Source organism: Coregonus clupeaformis, chromosome 36, assembly GCF_020615455.1.
Source record: "Coregonus clupeaformis isolate EN_2021a chromosome 36, ASM2061545v1, whole genome shotgun sequence".
In the NCBI taxonomy this organism is placed as follows: Eukaryota; Metazoa; Chordata; class Actinopteri; order Salmoniformes; family Salmonidae; genus Coregonus; species Coregonus clupeaformis.
Window position 1 is genome coordinate 33661183 of NC_059227.1, and position 23891 is coordinate 33685073.

Sequence of the window (23891 nt, forward strand, 5' to 3'; positions counted from 1 at the left end):
GAAGCCTAGGCATTGACTCGGGGAGCCAATGCAACTCTTCAGGTCTCAAGCAAGGTTAGGCTTACTCATCATGCATGTGTGGTAACTGAACCACCTCATGTAAAATCCACCATCCTTTGACCTCCTCCATACAGAGACCCATCTGAGCCACGGCACAAATATGACTGACAGGGTTCAAACAAGAGTCTTCTGCACATCAGAAGATTACATTAGTCCGCTAAACCAAAGCCTGTAGCCAATTAAACTCTTCAGGTATCAGGCATGGTTACTCATCATGCGAATAACTAACCAGGAAGAAGTGGTTCGGTGACCAAGCACATGTGTTGAGTAACTTTGCCTGAGACCAGAAAAAATCCATTGGCTCCCTCCCCAAGCTAAATTGCTTAAGTTTTGGCATAGCAGGCTAAAATGTTCTTCTGCTGTACAGGACACCAGGTTCAATGCACAGAGAGTGTGACATTGCCTGGATGTACAGTACTACTACATGGGAGTGTGGTGTTGCTCTCCTGGTTCACACCTCCAGGAAGCAATTTGCATACACTTTGAAAATGAACAGAGAAAATAGAAAAATGCTAAATTGAGCAGTTGGAAAATGAAAACAGCCCTTTCCATTTCACTTTGCATTTAACGATTTTCTGTTAAACACCCACACCAGTGAAAAGTAACTATTTTCTTCAGCTGAAAGACGATACCCAGAGATTACCCATGATGTTGCACAATGATTTAAGTCAATAGGTCATCATTTTAGTCAAATATTATATATTTGGGCTTGAAGTGGGAACTTTGTGGAAATCTGTGCCAATGACTTGCAAGTTCTTTCTGACTTACGTGACAGTTATAGGGCTGGCTTTGGTTAATTTGGAACCACCTACAAACATGTTAGAATGTGTGGGCTCCTTACTTCCTGTTTACAACCTGCTGTTACTGTGGCTTTACTGGCTCACTGCTGTCTGCAATACACTTCGACTGTTCGAAGATGTTGGATGGGCTGACGCCGGTGAAACGGTGAGTAAGAAAAGAGCTACAGTATATTATTATGATGAGTGGATGAGGTGGATAGGTGAAATGTCAACACAGATGGTACACCTCATAGTTTCTGGAGACCTGTGCACTGCGGCACTACAACAACAGTGTAGCTAGCTAGCAAGTACAGTGGGGAAGAAAAGTATTTAGTCAGCCACCAATTGTGCAAGTTCTCCCACTTAAAAAGATGAGAGAGGCCTGTAATTTTCATCATAGGTACACGTCAACTATGACAGACAAATTGAGAATTTTTTTCTCCAGAAAATCACATTGTAGGATTTTTAATGAATTTATTTGCAAATTATGGTGGAAAATAAGTATTTGGTCACCTACAAACAAGCAAGATTTCTGTCTCTCACAGACCTGTAACTTCTTCTTTAAGAGGCTCCTCTGTCCTCCACTCGTTACCTGTATTAATGACACCTGTTTGAACTTGTTATCAGTATAAAAGACACCTGTCCACAACCTCAAACAGTCACACTCCAAACTCCACTATGGCCAAGACCAAAGAGCTGTCAAAGGACACCAGAAACAAAATTGTAGACCTGCACCAGGCTGGGAAGACTGAATCTGCAATAGGTAAGCAGCTTGGTTTGAAGAAATCAACTGTGGGAGCAATTATTAGGAAATGGAAGACAAAACAAGACCACTGATAATCTCCCTCGATCTGGGGCTCCACACAAGATCTCACCCCGTGGGGTCAAAATGATCACAAGAACGGTGAGCAAAAATCCCAGAACCACACGGGGGGACCTAGTGAATGACCTGCAGAGAGCTGGGACCAAAGTAACAAAGCCTACCATCAGTAACACACTACGCCGCCAGGGACTCAAATCCTGCAGTGCCAGACGTGTCCCCCTGCTTAAGCCAGTACATGTCCAGGCCCATCTGAAGTTTGCTAGAGTGCATTTGGATGATCCAGAAGAGGATTGGGAGAATGTCATATGGTCAGATGAAACCAAAATAGAACTTTTTGGTAAAAACTCAACTCGTCGTGTTTGGAGGACAAAGAATGCTGAGTTGCATCCAAAGAACACCATACCTACTGTGAAGCATGGGGGTGGAAACATCATGCTTTGGGGCTGTTTTTCTGCAAAGGGACCAGGACGACTGATCCGTGTAAAGGAAAGAATGAATGGGGCCATGTATCGTGAGATTTTGAGTGAAAACCTCCTTCCATCAGCAAGGTCATTGAAGATGAAACGTGGCTGGGTCTTTCAGCATGACAATGATCCCAAACACACCGCCCAGGCAACGAAGGAGTGGCTTCGTAAGAAGCATTTCAAGGTCCTGGAGTGGCCTAGCCAGTCTCCAGATCTCAACCCCATAGAAAATCTTTGGAGGGGAGTTGAAAGTCCGTGTTGCCCAGCGACAGCCCCAAAACATCACTGCTCTAGAGGAGATCTGCATGGAGGAATGGGCCAAAATACCAGCAACAGTGTGTGAAAACCTTGTGAAGACTTACAGAAAACGTTTGACCTGTGTCATTGCCAACAAAGGGTATATAACAAAGTATTGAGAAACTTTTGTTATTGACCAAATACTTATTTTCCACCATAATTTGCATATAAATTCATTAAAAATCCTACAATGTGATTTTCTGGATTTTTTTTCCTAATTTCGTCTGTCATAGTTGACGTGTACCTATGATGAAAATTACAGGCCTCTCTCATCTTTTTAAGTGGGAGAACTTGCACAATTGGTGGCTGACTAAATACTTTTTTCCCCCACTGTAGCAGTTTCTCACTAATTATACAAGTTTGGCTGGCTAGCTAGCTATAGCTAGCATAGTATTTTTATTTATTTTATTTTTTATTTTTAGTCATTTAGCAGACGCTCTTATCCAGAGCGACTTACAGGAGCAATTAGGGTTAAGTGCCTTGCTCAAGGGCACATCGACAGATTTTTCACCTAGTCGGCTCGGGGATTAGAACCAGCGACCTTTCGGTTACTGGCACAACGCTCTTACCCACTAAGCTACCTGCCGCCCTGCCGCATAGCTAACTGAGTGGTAAAGTAAATCCATATGAAGTAAGCTAATATACAGTATAGCTCAGTGAGTAAATAACTGCTTTATTAGTACTAGCGCTACCGCATTGCCTTAGTTTTGTTACCAAACGTTAAGCTGTCTCCAAAACTGCAAGGTGTATCTACAGCAGCGTTTCCCAAACTCGGTCCTCGGGACCCCAAGTGGTGCACATTTTGTTTTTTGCCCTAACACTATACAGCTGATTCAAATGATCGAAGCTTGATGATTCGTTGATTATTTGAATCAGCTGTGTCATGCTGTTTCATGTGTCTTACAGGACTGAAAACTCCCAGGCTGTGTGATGCAGACCAAGGACAGGCTGAGCAAGCAGCAATATTGTAATATTAACATAGAGTGAAGATGTGGATGAAATAGTAATTACATTTTTTTTTTAAATACTATATGGGTCCATGTTTTGTTTGGTTTATCATTCAATGCCTGTTCTGATAATGTTTACATAACCAACTACAATTACAAGCTGAGAAAACAATGGAATGGAAAATAAATGATTAAAATGTACAGTAGGTTAGCTAGCCTCTAGTAAAACTCCAGAATTACCACTAAACTCTGTATTCATCCTTAAGCATTTCGTTGGACGGTGTATACCATGTGAATCCCGTACATATGACTAATAAAACTTGAAACTTGATCATTCAATTCCGTTGCAGAAGAGGGAGGAGAGTGGACGGTCCCCCGCCTCGTCGTAGCTACCGTTAGCTGTGCTGTGCTCTGTAGCTATTAGCGAATCTACCCTTTGGGTTTGTTTACAAATCGCGGAGTGTGGGCTGTGCCAGAGACCATATGGGCTGTGCACACGAAGGAAGGTGGAGATGATTTTCAATATTTATAAGGAGCCATATGTCAGTGTTCGGAAAGTGGAACTAAACGAGCATTTCCGCAATAGGACAGAATTACATTGAAATAGTGATAACAACTTCCTCTGGAGGGGTCCTTTAACCTGGTCTGACAAACAGCGCTGTAGCTCTACCACTTTCCAGGCCGACATAGGCGGATATCTCTAGCTTAAACTGACGGATTTTGATGGGGATTTTTTTATCATGTTAATTAGATTGACGCATAGACTCTTAAGGATTTTTAAGGGAATATTTGCACAGCACATGATGAACAATGCTTTTTATCTTCATTTTGACAGGATTATGCCTCAACATAACATGACATTGCAATTGCAAATGAGTTTGAAAAAGATCATTAGCCATTCATCTCATGGCTCTGTCACTGGCCAGTTGTCATTATTGTGTGTTTTGCCAAAGTCTTGTTTTTGCCCCCTCTTTTAAAAAGAGTAAACACCCAACAGGGAGGAAACCAATCCCCATGAGCAAAGTGCAGAAGTGGGAGTAACCACCCGGGCCTGCCTGTTCTGCCCTGCCATTGGTCCCCACGAAACCTGCACCAATTTAAAACCAGACAACAGTTGCTCTCCCCCATCACACTACCACCACAAGCCCCAAAAGATATATAGGGAGAGACAGAGTGAGAGTGTGCCAGAGATAGGGACAGACAGAGAGAGAGAGAGAGAGAGAGAGAGAGAGAGAGAGAGAGAGAGAGAGAGAGAGAGAGGAGGAGAGAGAGAGAGAGACACACATGCACAGAGAGTTATATAATCCTAGCATGCCTGCTTACGCCACCAACATGAGGCTGAAGTTTCCCATCCTGGCTCTGACTCTGGAGATTATCACCATCATCCTGTTTGCTGTGTTTGTGGTCTACGATGATGGGAAACACGGGGGGCACGGAGCCCACAACAACGCCACACACCATGAGGAGAAGACGGCACAGAATCCTCTGACCCTCTACCCCAGTAAGTGACACCTGAAGGCTTCTCAGCGTTAGCCTGTTCCCAGATCAGTTTGTGCTGTCTTGGCATGACAATGACCATAGCAGTTGGCAAGGCAGAAACAGATCTGGGAGCAGGCCACCTCAGTGTGGTGCCACACATTGGATGTGTGGGCTGTCAGTGTGTCAGTCTGGTTGTGGGAGCTCGGTTGAAGAATCATGGATCTGTTTGTATTTGGCTTATTGATGGCAACCATAGTTGCTATGGATGACAGGCTATGAAGTTAATAATGCAGTTGAGTCTCAATGATTTGACCCCTCTTCTCTTTATAATTGTGCAGTAGCTCCTGTGATCAATCAGAGGGAGATGTTGTGGGTTAGCATAGTGTGAGCCTGTTGTGCACAGGGTTGGGGAGTAACTGATTACATGTAATCTGATTACAAAAAAACGGTAATCAGTTACGTTAACAGCAAAAATATTGTAATGAGATTACAGATACCTTCGAAAAACTAGATGATTACTTTTTGGATCACTTAAATTCAGAAAGGATGTTTGGGGAAAAAAATACATTATGACACCTTTCTGTTTTCTCAATGACATTCAATTCAGAATTGAAAAAAGGCACAAATGTAAGTTTGTTCCACCTGAGCGAGTCTGACCACAAGTCAGAGACCACTATGATGACACACCAAATGTGTTTGATGGATCCTTTTGGTCTTCTTCTAATGCCTCTTAAGGGGAAAGTAATCCGAAAATTATCAGATTACGTTACTGAGTTTGGGTATTCCAAAAGTTACATTACTGATTACAATTTTGGACAGGTAACTAGTAACTGTAATGGACTACATTTAGAAAGTAACCTACCCAACCCTGGTTGTGCACGTGTCCATTGCAGCACACTCACACCTAAAATGACTCTGTATGGAACAGGCCAGATGCTCCAGCTGTCATAGGGGCACCCCTCGGTCAAGAGCGTTGGGCCAGTAACCGAAAGGTCACTGGTTCAATTCCCCGAGCTGACTAGATGAAGAAATTGAGCAAGGCACATAATCCTAATTACTCCTGTAAGTCGATCTGGATAAGAGTGTCTGCTAAATGACTAAGATTAATGCCTGGACTGAATGGCATCCACATATTTACAATGAAACTTGCATGTGCACTGAAGGGAAATTCTTAGTTATGGGTAAAAGTGTTTGCACATGTGTACATTAATTTGTGTTTGGAGACTATTGTAATTCTTGTGACTTATCAGTTGAAAAGTGACAATGCCCCACTCCTACTACTTTACCTATATGACACTGGCATTAAAAATAATTTAGAAGTGAGTCTGGTGTTCGTTGCTTGGTTCTTGGAATCCTAAAACTTTTATTTTTTGTCTAACTTTATACAGCATAAATACTTGAAGACTTACAGTATGGAGGTTGCCCATAAATGTGCAGGGCAGGTGTCACCCAAAGAGATTAGTGCAGTGCTTAGCATTTGGGTTGACCATTTTACAAAATTCTAAGAAATGTTGAAGGGGAAGTTCACCAATTTTTACATGTAGACTTAGTTTCACTCTTTTTGTGATTGTAGTTGATCCCCCAAACTATTTGCATTATGAAAATGTGTCTAAAGCATGTTCGAAAACACTCCAAACCAACTCATATTACACCAGAATCCCATTCTGAATGATCTCTGCATTCAATTTTAGAAAACGAATTCCACTGTCCCATGAATCCATATTTGCATATTTTTGTTGTAAACACAATCATTCAAACATGGATTTATGGCACAGTGGACATTTTTTTCAAAACTGTTGTACAGAGACATTCAGAATGGGTTGGTGTGGAGTACTTTAGAGTGTTTTCTAACATATTTGCATATTGCATTATTGTCAATGATGACTCAGCAAAATGTGACAACCAATTTTCTCTGTAACAAAACAAAACATAAAAAAACGGTTTGGGGGATCAACTACAAGCACAGAAAGAGTGAAAATTATGCCACGTGTAAAAATGGGTGAACTTCCCATCTTTGTTTAGGTTAAGTCATATCCAAAGACATCCAAATAGTTTTTATAACTATTGGTTGTTTTAACTGATCAGAGAAACAATATAGGGTGAATTCGAAATAAGTGGTACACTTTTTTCCGTCTTCTGTAACCTCTTTTGTCATCTATCCAACAAATAAGCCAACACATGATTCATTTCTGAAAACTTCAAGATGTTTCCTAATTATATTCACAGGAGGCATGACACACCCATTTGTGTACACTGAGTCAAAACCATATTTTCAGTTCGCATTTGGTTAACTGGGACAGCATGTTAAATAAACTGGGACACAATTATTATAGTCCTAATTGTACCCATATGACAATTCTATTCAATTTTGTGTGATAGGAAACATCTGAGGAGTTCAGAAATGTATCATGTGTTTACGCTGCTGCTACTCATTGTGTATTATCTATGCATAGTCACTTTACCCCTACCTACATGCACATATTACCTCAATTACCTCGACTAACCTGTACCCCTGCACATTGACTCGGTACCCCTGTATATAGCCTCGTTATTGTTTGACATTTATTTATTTGTATTGTATTTTTATTTTTATTTTTTTAGCAAATATTCTGTTACTTACTTAAAAGGTACAGTAAGTAAGCATTTCATGGTAAGGTCTACACCTGTTGTATTCGGCGCATGTGACAAATAACATTTGATTTGATTTGTTGGGCTAATATGTTGGATAGATGTTTGAAGAGGTTACAGAAGACGGAAATGTAAAAAGTGCCCCACTTTTTCTGAATTCACTCAAATAACAGTACTAATAACAGTACTAATAACAGTACTAATAACAGTACTAATAACAGTACTAATAACAGTACTAATAACAGTACTAATAACAGTACTAATAACAGTACTAATAACAGTACTAATAACAGTACTAATAACAGTACTAATAACAGTACTGATAACAGTACTAATAACAGTACTAATAACAGTACTAATAACAGTACTGATAACAGTACTAATAACAGTACTAATAACAGTACTAATAACAGTACTAATAACAGTACTAATAACAGTACTAATAACAGTACTAATAACAGTACTAATAACAGTACTAATAACAGTACTGATAACAGTACTAATAACAGTACTAATTACAGCACTACAAGAAAAAATGAACAGGATATAGTACTACAAGAAGCAGAGCCCTGCCTAACTTCAATACAGGGGGTCCCTAATGTAAACTGGATCTCTTTCCTCCATTGGAAAAGCCTATAAGACTGTCCCACTTTAGTTACTCCATGCTGTCCTACTTTAGTTACTCCATGCTGTCCTACTTTAGTTACTCCATGCTGTCCTACTTTAGTTACTCCATGCTGTCCTACTTTAGTTACTCCATGCTGTCCTACTTTAGTTACTCCATGCTGTCCTACTTTAGCTACTCCATGCTGTCCTACTTTAGCTACTCCATGCTGTCCTACTTTAGTTACTCCATGCTGTCCTACTTTAGTTACTCCATGCTGTCCTACTTTAGTTACTCCATGCTGTCCTACTTTAGCTACTCCATGCTGTCCTACTTTAGTTACTCCATGCTGTCCTACTTTAGTTACTCCATGCTGTCCTACTTTAGTTACTCCATGCTGTCCTACTTTAGTTACTCCATGCTGTCCTACTTTAGCTAGCTATGGTTGGTGAAGCGGGACAACAACAAAAAATGACTGAATTACAAAATAGAAACATAATATTCTAAACGTTTTTTGATGTATTTTGATGCACCAGTACATAGTATGCACATTTACATCACAATTTGGCACAGTGCAAGTTTTATAAACAAAACAGAAAATAAGCTATGTCACTGATCTTACCGCGGGGTGAGCTTCCTGTTTGAAGCTTGCTCTGCCCCCCTCTATGATGTCACACCAATGAAGTGAAGTGATTTTGATCATGGGGTTTCTCAGCAAGGGTTTAGTAACATCTTGTCAGATGAAGAAATAAACGCATCAGGATTAAAGCTGTCCCAGTTTATATGATGTCCCACTGTATCCGAATTCACCCTACATAAACCAAAATACGTAAAAAAATGTATTCAATATATTAAATAGTAATTGTTTAATGGAATATACAGTTAGAAATGCGTATAAAAGATGGCAATAACTTTCTTTCTCTTCTCTATGAGAAAATGTCAGGGGTCTGATGTTGCGTGCAATGTGGGGTCGTTCCTATTGTGCATACCAAAGCTCCACAATTACAGGTTCAAAGCAGAGGAAATAAGCAGAGAAATGCAATTTAGAAAAAATAAGGAACCTATGTTGTTGCTGGGCTTTATCATCAAGGGACAAAATCAGTGTTGAAAAAATGTAATTGAGACGAACCAATGGGTTCTGTGGCTCTGTGAAATACTTGTTTTCCTCAGTGAAGTGGGACCTTAAGATTTTATCGAACACCGAGTTGTTTCACAGCCATAAAGCCCTATCATCAAAGTCAGGCGGAATTCAGACAAAATTATATTTTGTAATTACAGTTCACAACAACACAAAAAGTGACTTGTAGTGAGATTCAGTTGGACGCTAAATTAAAGTCAATAACCTCAAAAGGAACTGGTGCCTTGGAGGTTTGCCCATATCTGCATGAGCCATACTGGCACGGGCGCCTGCCCTAGTGAATGCAGTGGCGTTGGCACTGGGTCATCATGCCTGGGTGGCAGAATGAGCACACTAGGGATTCCTTCTCATCCAAAACCATGGGGGATTACTGAAATGCTAACGGAAGGTTGAGGAACTACAATTTAATTCCCTTCAATGATGTTTGATGCTGATGCATTTCAGACCAAGCTTCTTCGTCAGAGTATGGTGCACTGACCTCCAAACATTTCAGCATTCAACATTATTGAAAATAATGAAGTTGCTGGCCTGAAACCCTTCTCCTTTCAGACTGACACCCCTTCAGACTAGCAATCCAGAAAATCCTTGATATCCTGGTTAGAGTGCTAGCACAATACAACTACCCCATGGAGGATGACCTAACGTGTTGGGCAAAGAGGCCATCTAAGAGGCTGAGTTCCAAACGGACCTCTCTACCTCCCGCCACATCCTTTTCTTAGAGCCGCCAACTGGTATGATGTCACTAAGGGATCAATTATTCAGGTGATATAGGACCATCCAAGGGGTTCCTCAATGGGTCACTGCATAGTGCATAGCTCTAAACTTTCCAAGCCAAAGAAATAAAACATTAGAGATTTTAGATGACAGTGCTGGTTAAGACGACAATGTGCAGTGGTGGGCCGAAAAAGAAAGATATGCAATATGGACAAGACAAAAGCTGAGACTTCTGCGGCTCTATAGGCGCTTACCATGCCAGGAAGTTATCAGGTTAGGCAGTTCTCAGTAACTTTACACGATACATCGTGTATTCTAGTTTGTATTAGCATACAGTCCATTCCCTTGCATTCACCCAGAGATAATGTTTAACAACAAAAATGCAGATTTGTTCCATTACAAAAGTCAAGTCAACACACGGCTATTTGTATATCTTACCTTGTATATATCTTACAAGGCTATTTGTATATCTTACATATCTGACATTGTTCAGACTTCGATTTCAGGGAAAAGATTGAATAGATTTGAGTTATTTGTACCTTGTATATATTTTACAGGGCAATTTGTATATTAGCCTACATATCTGACATTGTTCAGACTTCGATATCAGGGAAAATATTGAATAGATTTGAGTTATTTGTTTGTTACCGGATGGGCGCGGGTGTTCTGACCAGTGCCAGAGGGGTTATAATGTATCCTATGACGTCTCGGAGGCATTGAGTAAGTAATACTAAACCTGATTAGAATCAGGTTGTAGTTTGCTGAATATCATCCATAGCAATACAATGCACTACTGTGAAGAAAGAACCAGTCACATGTAAACACAATAATGAGAGAGAGGAATTCACAAACTTCTAATCGGAGACAATATCTGTTTAGAAGAGCTAACCTTCCTGTTTACTCTGTCTCTATCACGTGTGGCAGAAATGGGGAGCCTCCAAACAAACTCTACTCTAAAATTAATTGCCAGTTACAACAATCCCTCTACAACTGTACAATGCAGCATCAGTTATACTTATAGTAAGGTCTAGAATGGCACAGATACACATAGAGATATAGATGTATATAAACTCTAGAATGGCATGCTGGTAGACAGAGTCATATAGTACATGGTAGTCATACATAGTCACAGACAAAAAAAAAGACAATGGACCTATGGGCTAGTCTATGCTGCAACTAAGCCCCCAAACCCCCCACCCCCCACCCCACACCCTATATTCCATCATTTTCCCAGTCAGGACTTTCTTAGTAGTGACTGTCTGCCTAGGTCCTTCCCTGACACCACAATGCTAACTGCTCACCACAATGCTAACTGCTCCCCACAATGCTAACTGCTCACCACAGTGCTAACTGCTCACCACAGTGCTAACTGCTCACCACAGTGCTAACTGCTCACCACAATGCTAACCAGACCTGGAGAAACGAGGCCTATTGTTTTCCCTTTCTGCCACACCTTCATGTACTTTCCAGATGAGAACCAGTCATCCATCGCACACGGCTTTTGGGAATAGGAAGTTGTCAGGCATTTCAGGGAAGGGAACCTTTTGTGAGCGTCGCGCGAGAGTGGAGCTTGGAAAATTAGGATCGTTCCTCCGGCGGCGGTGGAAATACTGTTCTAAGCTAGACACACAGGCATGCACAAACACACACCAGATGCACACATACATACACATCTGGTCAGTCTCCTGGGCTAGTAGCCTGATCCTTATCTGCAGACGATCGGACAGAGCTCACATCCTGCTGTCCACAAACACAGTGAACTAGAACCATTATACACCCTGTAAGTAAAGTCTCTGTCCTCTTACGTACATCAATCTAAATATACAGTACATAAAGTGCGAGGACAGTGATCCATACACAAGACCCCTGTCCTTATAATTCCAGTAACTGAAACTAATAGTGAGGAATGTGTTTAACTGTGGAGTGTCTGCTTCCCTGAGACCCTCTAATAAGTTCAGAAGACTTGATTAAGATCATGTGAAGTCAGTGAATGGAACAGCGTGAGGCTACTGACACGACACGTCAAACTGGGTTAGCCTCAGTTCTCAGTATCCCATTCACAGACTAATTGAATTGGTCTTCCATCTTCCGACAAGTCAGGATTTACATTGACCCCCTCGTGTGGACAGGGTTTACTACGGTTGCAGCACAGTCCAATGCGGCAGCTCCGTGAATCATTTGAGCATCAAAAGGCAAGGCCCTAGGTATTTGATCAATTGCTGGTCTGTTAATTGATTTGAATGTCTTTGCAGTTGTGTTCTTGTCTCTTATTTGTTGTTGTCTTGTTGACACCCTTTATCAGTTTCATTCAGTTGTCATCCTCTCTGTTTTTATTCAATGTGAGGAATAAATCAAATAGGGCCTTAACGGACCTTCAATAAAACCATGTTATGTTAAGGATCAAAATAGTCAAACTCCTCTGAGCTGACCTCTGACCTGCGTTCTCATTGGTCCACAGTGTTCCAGGATATCCACGTGATGATCTTCATTGGCTTCGGCTTCCTGATGACCTTTCTGAAGAGATATGGCTTCAGCAGCGTGGGCCTCAACCTGCTCCTGGCCGCCTTCGCTCTGCAGTGGGGTCTCCTCATGCAAGGCCTCTGGCACCTGGACAACGGAAAGATCAAAGTTTCCATCTTCAAGTAAATACAATAAAACACGTTGTCTAAACTAACACCTGACTTATTTCACCTGCTAGCACTGACTTGTTTAAAGAAATGTACTTATATTAAGATCGTCTGCTAAATGACTTAAATGTTAAATGTAAAACACAGTACAGTCAGAAGGAATGAAGCTAGCATTAGCATCATTATGTGCACATGATAGAGGACAACCGAGGAGAAGTGGTCTGTTTTAGTGTTAACAATCTCTCTCTCTCTCTCTCTCTCTCTCTCTCTCTCTCTCTCTCTCTCTCTCTCTCTCTCTCTCTCTCTCTCTCTCTCTCTCTCTCTCTCTCTCTCTCTCTCTCTCTCTCTCTCTCTCTCTCCTCCTCCTCCTCCACCCCCTCCTCTTACTCCTCACCAAAAGGATGATCAATGCAGACTTCAGCACAGCCACAGTTCTGATTTCGTTCGGGGCGGTCCTGGGAAAAACCAGCCCAGTCCAGCTCCTCATCATGACCCTCCTGGAGATCACCATCTTCGGCATCAATGAACATCTGGTGGCCAAAGTCCTGGGGGTCAGTGCACTTCACCATCATCTCAGAACCCACATGTTAACAGTCTGTCACAACATATTAACTTCACCCCTATCCACTCATCTAAGCACTTGTATACATGAAAGACAACACTATGCAAGAAACTTATTTTAGTTAATACAGTCAGTCCAATGAGAAATATTGTGTGCAGTCTTGTGAGTACCGGTAAAACAAATGTGTGAATCCCCTGTTGGCCCATGTATCATCCTACCAAAAGGGCTCTTACAAATATAATCATGGCGTAAATTCATAGGGATGAGTCTACAATAGGGAAAATACATTTAAGGTCAAGGGGTCAAACTTTCTTTTATATTCTTGAATCTGTCCATTCCTATTCCCAACCAATCAGTGCACTAGATTAGCTTGGGAATGGGCAGAGGCTTGATGGATGTGTGATTGACAAGTGATTGCGATAACTAGCAGGCTAAGGAGAAAGTTCAGTTGGGAGGGCTAGATCTTTTTTCATTTTTTTTCTCAACACAATTAAGTGGTTTATGTGGTTTGTCCCACTTACAGGCCAATGATGTTGGGGCCTCCATGATTATCCATGCCTTTGGGGCATACTTCGGTCTGGCAGTGGCCCGCATGCTGTACAGGCCAGCTCTGAGGAACGGTCATGAGAACGACGGCTCTGTCTACCACTCTGACCTCTTCGCCATGATTGGTATGAGCAGCAGCTCACATGGCAGTCATCACAGTCAATGCAACATTCAGTTGATCTTATTACTGTAGTCAGTCACTAACTACTATTAAAGATTAGATAGATCAGCCAAATATTGATAAAATGTTCCCTTATGTATCTTTGGAACACTAGAAATAGAAATTCTGCAATATGTGCCTAAGGGAATGCCTAGGGAATGCCTGGCTGATCTAGGATCAAAATGAATGATATTATATGGACGGGGGGACCTGATCCTAGATCAGCACTCCTAATCTGAGAAGCTTGATACATTTAGCCCCTGGTGTCTGTTTGCATGGTATATTTATATTTTACTCATAAGGGAAGGGGTGTTGTAGGTAGGAGGCTCAAGAGGCGGCTCCTCCACATATCATAGTCACATACGCCACCTAGTGGACAGAAAAGTGAATCGCTTCAGACTAGCAGGCCAACTTCTGTTTGACATAGTTTTAATACATTTAATGCAATCGTTTTTGTTTTATATATTTCAGAATCAATTGAAGTAGCAGACAAATGCAAATCCTTACTTGAATATCTTCTCCAGGTACCGTGTTCCTCTGGATGTTCTGGCCCAGTTTCAACTCCGCCATCGCAGAACCCGGTGCTGATCAGCTCATGGCCGTCACCAACACCTACTTCTCCCTGGCTGCCTGTGTGCTCTCCGCCTACGCCGTCTCTAGCCTGGTGGAGCACAAAGGAAAACTGGACATGGTGAGATATTACATGCTTCACTCAAACCACAAAGAGTCAGATCACAGCAAAGCTGTAGATTGTTTACCTCCTCAATTTATTTGACTTGTTTATATTCAAACAAGACTATTGAGTGTGTGTGTGTGTGTGTGTGTTTGTGTGTGTGTTGTGTGTGTGTGCGTGCGTGTGTGTGTGTGTGTCTCTGGGAGAGAGGCAATAGAATCTCACACAGCACCTACTATAGCAGAGCTCATATATGCTTCTGTCGCTTCCATAGGTCCACATCCAGAATGCCACTCTGGCTGGAGGTGTTGCCGTAGGAACCTGCGCTGACATGAACATTGGGCCTTTCGGTGCCATGATCATCGGGTTCGTGGCTGGCATTGTCTCCACCCTGGGCTTCAAGTTCCTCACTGTGAGTACAAAAGTCACACAAGTCTGAACCAATAGGAAAACAATCCTGAGATGGACCAGGACACCAAACTGGCTAGAAAAAGCCATAGTTAACTAGGGTTGTAATGTAGACATGCCTTGTGAGTGTCAATAGCTCAGTTGGTAGAGCATGGCGCTTGCAATGCCAGGGTTGTGGGTTTGTTTCCCACGGGGGGCTCTGGATAAGAACGTCTGCTAAAATGTAAATACATCCACATTCTTTTGAATGATACATTTTTACCAGCATCCTAACTAACTCCTCAGTCCAATGAGCAAAAATGGTTCTGGTTGTGGTTGGTTAAACCCATTTTGTGTGCTAGGAGAAACTTGCATTTTAGTCAAAACAAACACCTACCATCAGATTGCTAGAAATATGTTGAAATTAGTGGACAGTAGGGAATGATGTGAATGAGACCACTGTTTCTCTCTGCATTTCAGCCCATCCTGGCATCCAACCTGGGCATCCAGGACACCTGTGGCGTCCACAATCTGCACGGCATGCCTGGCATCCTTGGGGGTATCGCTGGCATTGTGGCTGTTGCTCTGGGCAAGAAGGATGGGTAAGGTTCATCCAACGCCGTTCCTCATACTGTACATATATAAAAAGCAGATTAAGAAACAGGAATTATTTTATAATGACTTTTGGTCAATTACAATGTGTAGTCATTTTCATGATCAACACTGATGGGAAACACATCAACTTTGAACAGTCGCCATATTTGTGATCTCTGTATAGATAGTGTAGTTCTGGAATGTCTATAGTAATTCACTTTTCAGTGAAAGTGTGAGCTTGGTCTCAATAATAAGGGTCAAAATAAGGGTCTCTTAAAATACCTAAGTACTGTCCTCCTCTCATCTTCTCTTCTCTGCCCGTCTTCCCTCAGGAGCGCAGCCATGCAGGGTGCAGCCCTGGCCTCATCCCTTGGGTTCGCTTTGGTTGGAGGAGCCATGACAGGTGGGTGGAAGAGACACAGTGAAATGTTTTGTCATTCAAAAAATCTACATCACATTTGAACAGACTTCTTGTCGTTTTTCGTATGGTAATAGAAAGATGATATTTCTATACACGTCATCAAATCATTGAGGTCATGGCAATTTGTTTTATTCCATGTAGCTGGGAAACATATTGAATAATACTGTAATTGACTTATCTCTTTGTACAGGTCTGATAATGAAGCTTCCATTCTTGGGACAGCCTCCAGATCAGAACTGCTTTGATGACTCAATCTATTGGGAGGTAAGAACTCGAGAGACAAAATACATCATCCTTGAACATCACTAGCTTATCACTAGCTTACAGTTGAAACAAACACCTGAGCTATATAGTACACGGTACAGGATGTTTTATGTATTGGTGTGAAACTCATATAACATTTGAGATATCCAATACCATAATGTGGCATTAGCCATCTATGACTAAGAGTATATATTCTTCTTAGTCATATATGGCTAAGATGGCATATTGTATTGTATTACATGTCACGTGACCACCAGGTGACATGCAAAAAAATATTTGATTTGTAAATTTAAAAAATACTATCTTAGAACAAATATGATTTGGCATAGATGAAATGGCAGCTAAACTGTAAGATCTGTTCCTGACTGAGATGTGACTGTCCTTAGGTTCCTGAGGAGGAGGAGGGTGAGGAGAGTCTGGCTCACGGAGACCATTCCATGAACAAAGCAGAGGCCTAAATCTCCCGCCTGTGCTGCACATACATTATCCACAACCCTTTGAGCTAAAGATGGGAAAGTGAGAGATCATGAACCAAACATTAGACCATGGGTGTATCTCAATTGTCTTAGCTGGCTTCCTCTCCTCGTCTCCTCTCCTACCAGGACTTCCTGCATCACCTGTCTAATGTCTTGACCATCAGTGCAGAAGGAGAGAAGGAGAGGAAGCCATGTTATACTATTGAGATCAACCCAGGATGACCAGTGCTGTCAACTTGTCATTTGTTTTTATCTACAGCATAAATCATTTGATTGATTTGAGACAAATTGAGATCATATCAAATCATATTTGAAGTGGTTCATGCTACCTTATTTACACATCTCTAATTCAATCTGAACAGCAAGGAAGCTCATGTTACACTTTTCTGTGTAACAAACTACGTCCTCATTGTCCATAGATTTGTATTAAATATTTTCATTTTTAATTGAATAGAATAGGTCCACTGAAGATCATTTGGGAAAGATGTTGTAGCTCATTATAATTTCAACTAAAGTGGATGGGTGGGTAGGTGTGTTACATACAAAACATGTATTATCAGGTCTCAACGCAATTGAAATAACATTGTAAGTATTTTTGTTTACAGAAAATGCAAGCATAGTTTTGGATTTGTTAGTCTGAAAATTGATTTCAACAAAGCAGCATTTTGATATAAATCACCCTTAATCAGTTGCATTGAACCATTAACTGTTCTTTCACACATTCGGAGTAAAGATACTTTCAGGGATCATTTTTTTACACTGAATTTGATGACCAATAATGTGCCCCTGTTCTGAGCCACTAGACACAGTAGAAACACTATAGAAATAGTAGAAACAGTATATCAAGCTGACATTCAATCATATCACCAATCCTCCTCAAAATGTTAACAGACATTTGTTTTTCCTCATTAGTTTTCCTCATACATTGTATATTTTTCTCGACAAACCTTTTTATGTCGCCATCCAATTGACATTACCGATATTGTGTGCTAAACCTTGTTTCATCAAGATAATCAACTGCTACTTTGGCCTGCTGCAGAGCTAGGCCGCCTCACTGGAGCCCACTACTCCGCCTGGAGAATCTGATCCCAGATCTGTGATGTATAAGCAGTAGCTACCCACTAGGAACAGATTTCATTTCAACGTTTAGTTTTGATTTTTTTTAAACGTGAGTGGTCAACTAACGTGAATTCAACGTGAAATCAACAACAACAAAAAAAACATATCAATCGATTTAGGTTAAAAGTTGGGAGACTTTCTGCAAATCCAACAGTTTTCCACGTTGATTCGACGTCATCACATAGAACATCACTAGCTTATGACGTGGAAACAACGTGGTTGATTCAACCATTTTTGGCCCAGTATTCATCAAGCGTCAGATGAGGTTTCTTTATTTCCTTCACTTCTTATTGTAGCCTCTTAATGTACATTGTAGATAGTTACACAATGGATATAGTTCGTTTCTCTAAATCCGTGCACCTAGGGCTAGCAATTGGCACTGAGGAGTGTATCAGATTTAAAAAAAGTATGTATTTATATATCTCAACCATTTTGTTGAATAAAACTAAGGTTATACGTTAGAATGCAGGAGGAAAATAGCCTGCAATAGTTATTGTACTAGACCATTGTTGCAGGGAAAGATTAAACTGACTACAGATATATAAATAGCCTAGTATTTCATTTGGCTGATGTAGTAGCCTATGTGTGATTTAAACGTAGGCCTAAAGCTTAGAACACCAGCAGTCAAGACTGTTGAAATGCTTGACATGACATTAGCTTTTTTATGTTGCAGAAAATGAATATGTATTACACTTTTGTTAGTGTATAAATACTAATACTGGCACTTATAAATATGGTCATATACAATATCCGAGTGACTCTGTGTGTGGTTTTTGCCATGACTCCACTGCATAATCACCATCAACAATATTTTCAAAACCAGAAAGTTGTGGCTAGTAGAAGGGGTGATGGAGTGCTGTACCTTTTCCAGGGTCAAGACCCATGCACTAATTAATGTGCATCCTTTGACCACACAGACAGACGTTTGCCAGGCTGCAGGGTTGAGAGGTCAGGCTTATTCTGCACAAGGAGCATTATAACTGTCACTGAAGGATTTTGTAGATTCACGACTTGTGTGTGCAATATCCAGTGACTGTATGACTGTATCCTATTAGGGATAGGTTTTTTCTCTCTTTCTGATTGAATGTTGTTTTTGTTAAGAAAATACAGTGTTATTGCCTTACCTCTTCCAAGCCGTCAAAAGTAGAAACATTATGTGAGCCCGAGGTTTAAAACCATAGAAATTGAATTATATTTCTGTTGAAATCATTGCGGTGTTCCTTTAATAAATCAATCGTGCATTGTGGGATGCAAAATGGCTCAATCGTGTTGTCAGCAGAGTAGCCAACTAGCTGTCTCTTACAGGCATACTGTTACATTTATAAATAATTACAGTCGATAAAGCGTTGCTAATAATTGTATAGAGAATATCACTTTGATAATCATCAACTTTTTATTGCCTTTGCCTCTTTTTGTCGAGACAACAGCCACCATGGTAAGTACCTAGCTACCTAACAACTTGTTTTGAATTCAGGAATGGCTTCACTTAGCTAGCTGCGTTAACTACATGCAAATTGCTATTATCGATGAGAGCTAGGTATCTAGCTAATTTTCCAATGAAATAAGTAAGCCAACTTGGCAAAATTATTCAATGACGATCTGACGGTGGACTACCGGAGGAGAGTTAGCTAGCGCTAACTGCATGAACGGATAGGCTAGCTACCTAACTAGCTACTAGCTAACTACTGATGATCTGTGTTTATAAAATCTAACGGGCTTATGATAGAGGTTTGGGCTCACAATACAAACAGATTTACAAGGCATTGCCTTTTACTTTGTCTTTGTTAGTCCGCCAAAGTAGACAGAGTGAGAAGTGAGTCCAGCACAAGAAGAGATGAAATAAAAATTACTACTACTGAGTGTGCCACAAGAGGAAATGACAGAAGTACTGAGTCTGCCACAAGAGAAGACAGAAGATCCACAAGCACAGGTCATTTAATGGTTTATTGCGATCACTTAACTGATATCACAAGTGTGTGTGCGTGCATCTACATTGGAGTCATGGTGAACAGTCACTGCTCTCTTGTATTTTTCTGTTGAAGGGAAAGAAAAAACAAAAACGAAACGGAGCCGCAGTAGATCATCTTCCTCATCATCTTCATCCTTGTCATCCGGATCCTCTTCATCATCCTCATCCCGCTCTTCATCCCACAGTAGGAGTAGTTCCAGCAGCAGTGGTGAGTGTGCCAGTACTTGTCCCGTAGTTGTAAAGATGCATATGTACAGTATCTGATAGATGGACCATAATATATCAGGACTCTACAGTGACATTTCTTACAAGGCGCACATGTGCTCCTAAGTTGAAAAATGTAGGAGCACACAAATAAATTTAGGAGCACAATGACAAATATTTGAGGTATTAATGAAAAAAATTGTCAGCAAAATAGATTTTTAAGATTGAGATATAGCCTACATTGGGCCTATATCAATCCTAGCTACTTTTGAAGCTAATCTCCTGAAGAAGCTCTCCCTTTTACTTTCTTTATGTGCCACTACGTTTGCATACTACTGAGACTGCGGGACAGCGACGAAATCATTACAACAACTATTAACTGGGTGATTTATTTATTTTTTCTAGGGGCACTGGTGCTCCCCAAAAAAAATTCCAGGTAGCACAACAAAATATTTAGGAGCATATGCCCCCAAAATGGTAGCACTGTAGAGCCCTGTATATGTGCAGTGCATCTGGAAAGTATTCAGACCCCTTGACTTTTTCCACATTTTGTTATGTTACAGCCTTATTCTAAAATTGATTAAATAGTTCTTTACCCTCATCAAATCTACACACAATACCCCATAATGACAAAGCATAACGTTTTTTTATTTTATTTATTTTTTCATTTTTGCAGATTGAAAAAAAATAAACTGAAATATCACATTTACATAAGTATTCAGACCCTTTACTCAGTACTTGTGGAAGCACCTTTGGCAGCGATTACAGCCGCAAGTCTTATTGGGTATGACGCTACAAGCTTGGCACAACTTTATTTGGGGAGTTTCTCCCATTCTTCTCTGCAAATCCTCTCAAGCCCTGTCAGGTTGGATGGGGAGAGTCGCTGCACAGCTATTTTCAGGTCTCTCCAGAGATGTTCGATCAGGTTGAAGTCCAGTCTCTTGCTGGGCCACTCAAGGACATTCAGAGACTTGTCCCGAAGCCACTCCTGCGTTGTCTTGGCTGTGTGCTTAGGGTGATTATCCTGTTGGAAGGTGAACCTTCAACCCAGTCTGAGGTCCTGAGCGCTCTGGAGCAGGTTTTCATCAAGGATCTCTGTACTTTGCTCCATTAATCTTTTCCTCGATCTTGACTAGCCTCCCAGTCCCTGCCGCTGAAAAACATCCCCACAGCATGATGATGCCACCACCATACTTCACTGTAGGGATGGTGCCAGGTTTCCTCCAGACGTGACACTTGGCATTCAGGCCAAATAGTTAAATCTTGGTTTCATCAGACAAGAGTATCTTGTTTCTCATGGTCAGAGTCCTTTAGGTGCCTTTTGGCAAACTCCAAGCGGGCTGTCGTGCCTTTTACTGAGGAGTGACTTCCGTCTGGCCACTCTACCATAAAGGCCTGATTGGTGGAGTGCTGCAGAGATGGTTGTCCTTCTGGAAGGTTCTCCCATCTCCACAGAGGAACTCTGGAGCTCTGTCAGAGTGACCATCGGGTTCTTGGTGGTTCCAAACTTCTTCCATTTAAGAATGATGGTGGCCACTGTGTATTTGGGGACCTTCAATGCTGCATAAATGTTTTGGTACCCTTACCCAGATCTGTGCCTTGACACAATCCTGTCTCGGAGCTCTACGGACAATTCCTTCAACCTCATAGCTTGGTTTTTGCTCTGACATGCACTGTCAACTGTGGGACCTTATATAGACAGCTGTGTGCCTTTCCAAATCATGTCCAATCAATTGAATTTACCACAGGTGGACTCCAATCAAGTTGTAGAAATATCTCAAGGATGATCAATGGAAACAGGATGCACCTGAGCTCAATTTCGAGTCACATAGCAAAGGGTCTGAATACTTATGTAAATAAGGTGTTTCTGTTTTTTATTTTTTTATTAACTTGCAACATTTTCTAAAAACCTGTTTTCGCTTTGTCATTATGGGGGTATTGTGTGTAGATTGATGAGGGAATAACATGTCTAATCCATTTTAGAATAAGGCTGTAACGTAACAAAATGTGGAAAAGGGGAAGGGGTCTGAGAACTTTCAGAATGCACTGTATAGCTAATAGTCAAAGCCTGAAGGACCATGTTTCAATTAGATTTTGCTATCTCCTGTCTAGATTCCCACAGCAAATCCAGAAAGAATTCTAAGAAAAGGAAAAAGGAAAAACAACACAAAAAGGTATTTTTATTCAAATATTCAGTTTTCAGAATTTATTTTGTTAAAGGTGTGGTTTGTGCCTTGTGAGATATCACATTGTCCTTTTCAGCAAACGTGAAGTGTCCTATGTTTGAACTATTTAATTTTTTTATAGAAAGGGAAAAAGGAGAAGAAGCATAAACGAAAGAAGGACAAGAAAATGAAGCTAGAGGAGGAAAGAGCTGGACCTGGACCTATTCAGATTTCCAAGGTAGAATACATTTACTAGGACTATCCTTAACCAAGTGAGCTACAGCCATACCAGTGATTTGAAGCTTTCTGAAAGCTGTCATAAAAAAAAAGGAATTATCTATATTTCAGTATTTAAAGGAGAGGAGGAGAAAAGACAAGTACAGCATGATCTCAGGAAAGAAGATCAAAATGAAATTGAAGAAGTCAAAGAAAGACAAGCTGGTGTGTATAAGCTTTATGCATGAAGGTTTTTACTTACAAGGATTGTGATACGTGAAGGTTATTTTACCTACCATAGTTGAATGCATTGATTGTAAATCTCTCTCAAATGTAAACGTATGCATACTACACATTTTTTCAACAGAGGGACAAGAATCGCGCCGAACTGCTTGAGTTCCTCAACTCCACGTTGTAATGCAAAGGCTGTAACCGTTGGTTACGTTCCAGGACCTTCCACTTTTTTTCCAGAACAGAACTCAGGGAAAGACCACCCTTGTGATAAAGCTCTGAACGAACATCCATTTAAAGGGTTATTATTATCACTGCAAGACATGTGGGACATGGCCTGTGTTATCTCAAAATGGCAGCAAATGCCATGTCTCAGACTTAAGACTTGTATCTCTTGTAGAAAAAGCGTGCTGTCACTCATGTGGTTGTCGGCCCCTTTCTTCACCCAGTGGAGGCTGCTGAGGGGAGAACGGCTCATAATAATGGCTAGAACGGAGCAAGTGGAATGGCATCAAACCATGTGTTTGCCGCCTTTAAGCGCTTGAGCCTGCCTGGAGTGAAAGATGGACGGGTTGACACTTTTCCTTTCGTTCCATTGAGCCGGGCACAATCAAACACACAGACATCAATTACAAACAGTGTGAAGCACAGGAGGTTGGTGGCACCTTAATTGGGGAGGACGGGCTCGTGGTAATGGCTGGAGTGGAATTCCAAAGAATTTGAAAGCAAACAGTATTTGAACCCAGGTCTGATGAACAAAGAGATTTTGTTGTAGCGTAATCTATCAAATATAACATCAGTCCGGAATTGCATTGCGTTTGATGATGATGATCTATTTTTTCTAGTTGTTTTAAGGTCCAGAACAGTCCTGCAGCTAAACTCATGTCCCCTGGAATTTAGTTATTGTTAGATATATTGATTATCAGAGAATAATGTAAAGTATGTACAAAAGTATGATAATGTATGCACTCACTAACTGTAAGTCGTCCTGGATAAGAGTGTCTGCTAAATGACTAAAATGTAAAAATGTAAATGTAAATCTGAGACTTGAAACTGGAGGTCATCCCATGTAGTACTATACATCAATATTATTTTGGAAGAGCTTTTTATATTTTGTGAAGCCAACTTGATGTGGCAAACTGTGACAGTCCACCCAATAAAACAGCTCTTCTCTAAACAGCAATAAACTGCTGCTGTTATAGAGAGACTTTACAATAGTCATCCGAAATGTTCCGATACAATAAAGCATCCATTCCCATTGTGTATGAATTATTGCTGCCATTATGTGCCTCTTATGAGACACAGTTTGTCCTGTATCCAGGCTTTGTCAATCTTATTGGACAA

General features: G+C 40.9%; 1 protein-coding gene across 2 annotated transcripts; it reads left to right on the forward strand.

Moving 5' to 3' along the window:
- Window positions 1-4585: 4585 nt before the first annotated feature.
- On the forward strand, window positions 4586-23805 carry rhag (Rh associated glycoprotein). 2 transcript variants are annotated; one of them, XM_041865821.2, is made up of 16 exons: window positions 4586-4871; window positions 12392-12575; window positions 12961-13111; window positions 13646-13793; window positions 14353-14519; window positions 14776-14913; window positions 15369-15490; window positions 15815-15885; window positions 16094-16167; window positions 16554-19197; window positions 19551-19692; window positions 19805-19939; window positions 22048-22109; window positions 22243-22338; window positions 22449-22541; window positions 22684-23805. In XM_041865821.2, the coding sequence occupies exons 1-10, from the start codon at window positions 4655-4657 to the stop codon at window positions 16623-16625; spliced, it is 1344 nt and encodes a 447-aa protein (XP_041721755.1). In that variant the 5' UTR covers window positions 4586-4654; the 3' UTR covers window positions 16626-19197; window positions 19551-19692; window positions 19805-19939; window positions 22048-22109; window positions 22243-22338; window positions 22449-22541; window positions 22684-23805. The 2 variants fall into 2 exon arrangements, with proteins under 2 accessions (XP_041721755.1, XP_041721754.1); XM_041865820.2 differs by having other exon boundaries at window positions 19551-19939.
- Window positions 23806-23891: the final 86 nt, after the last annotated feature.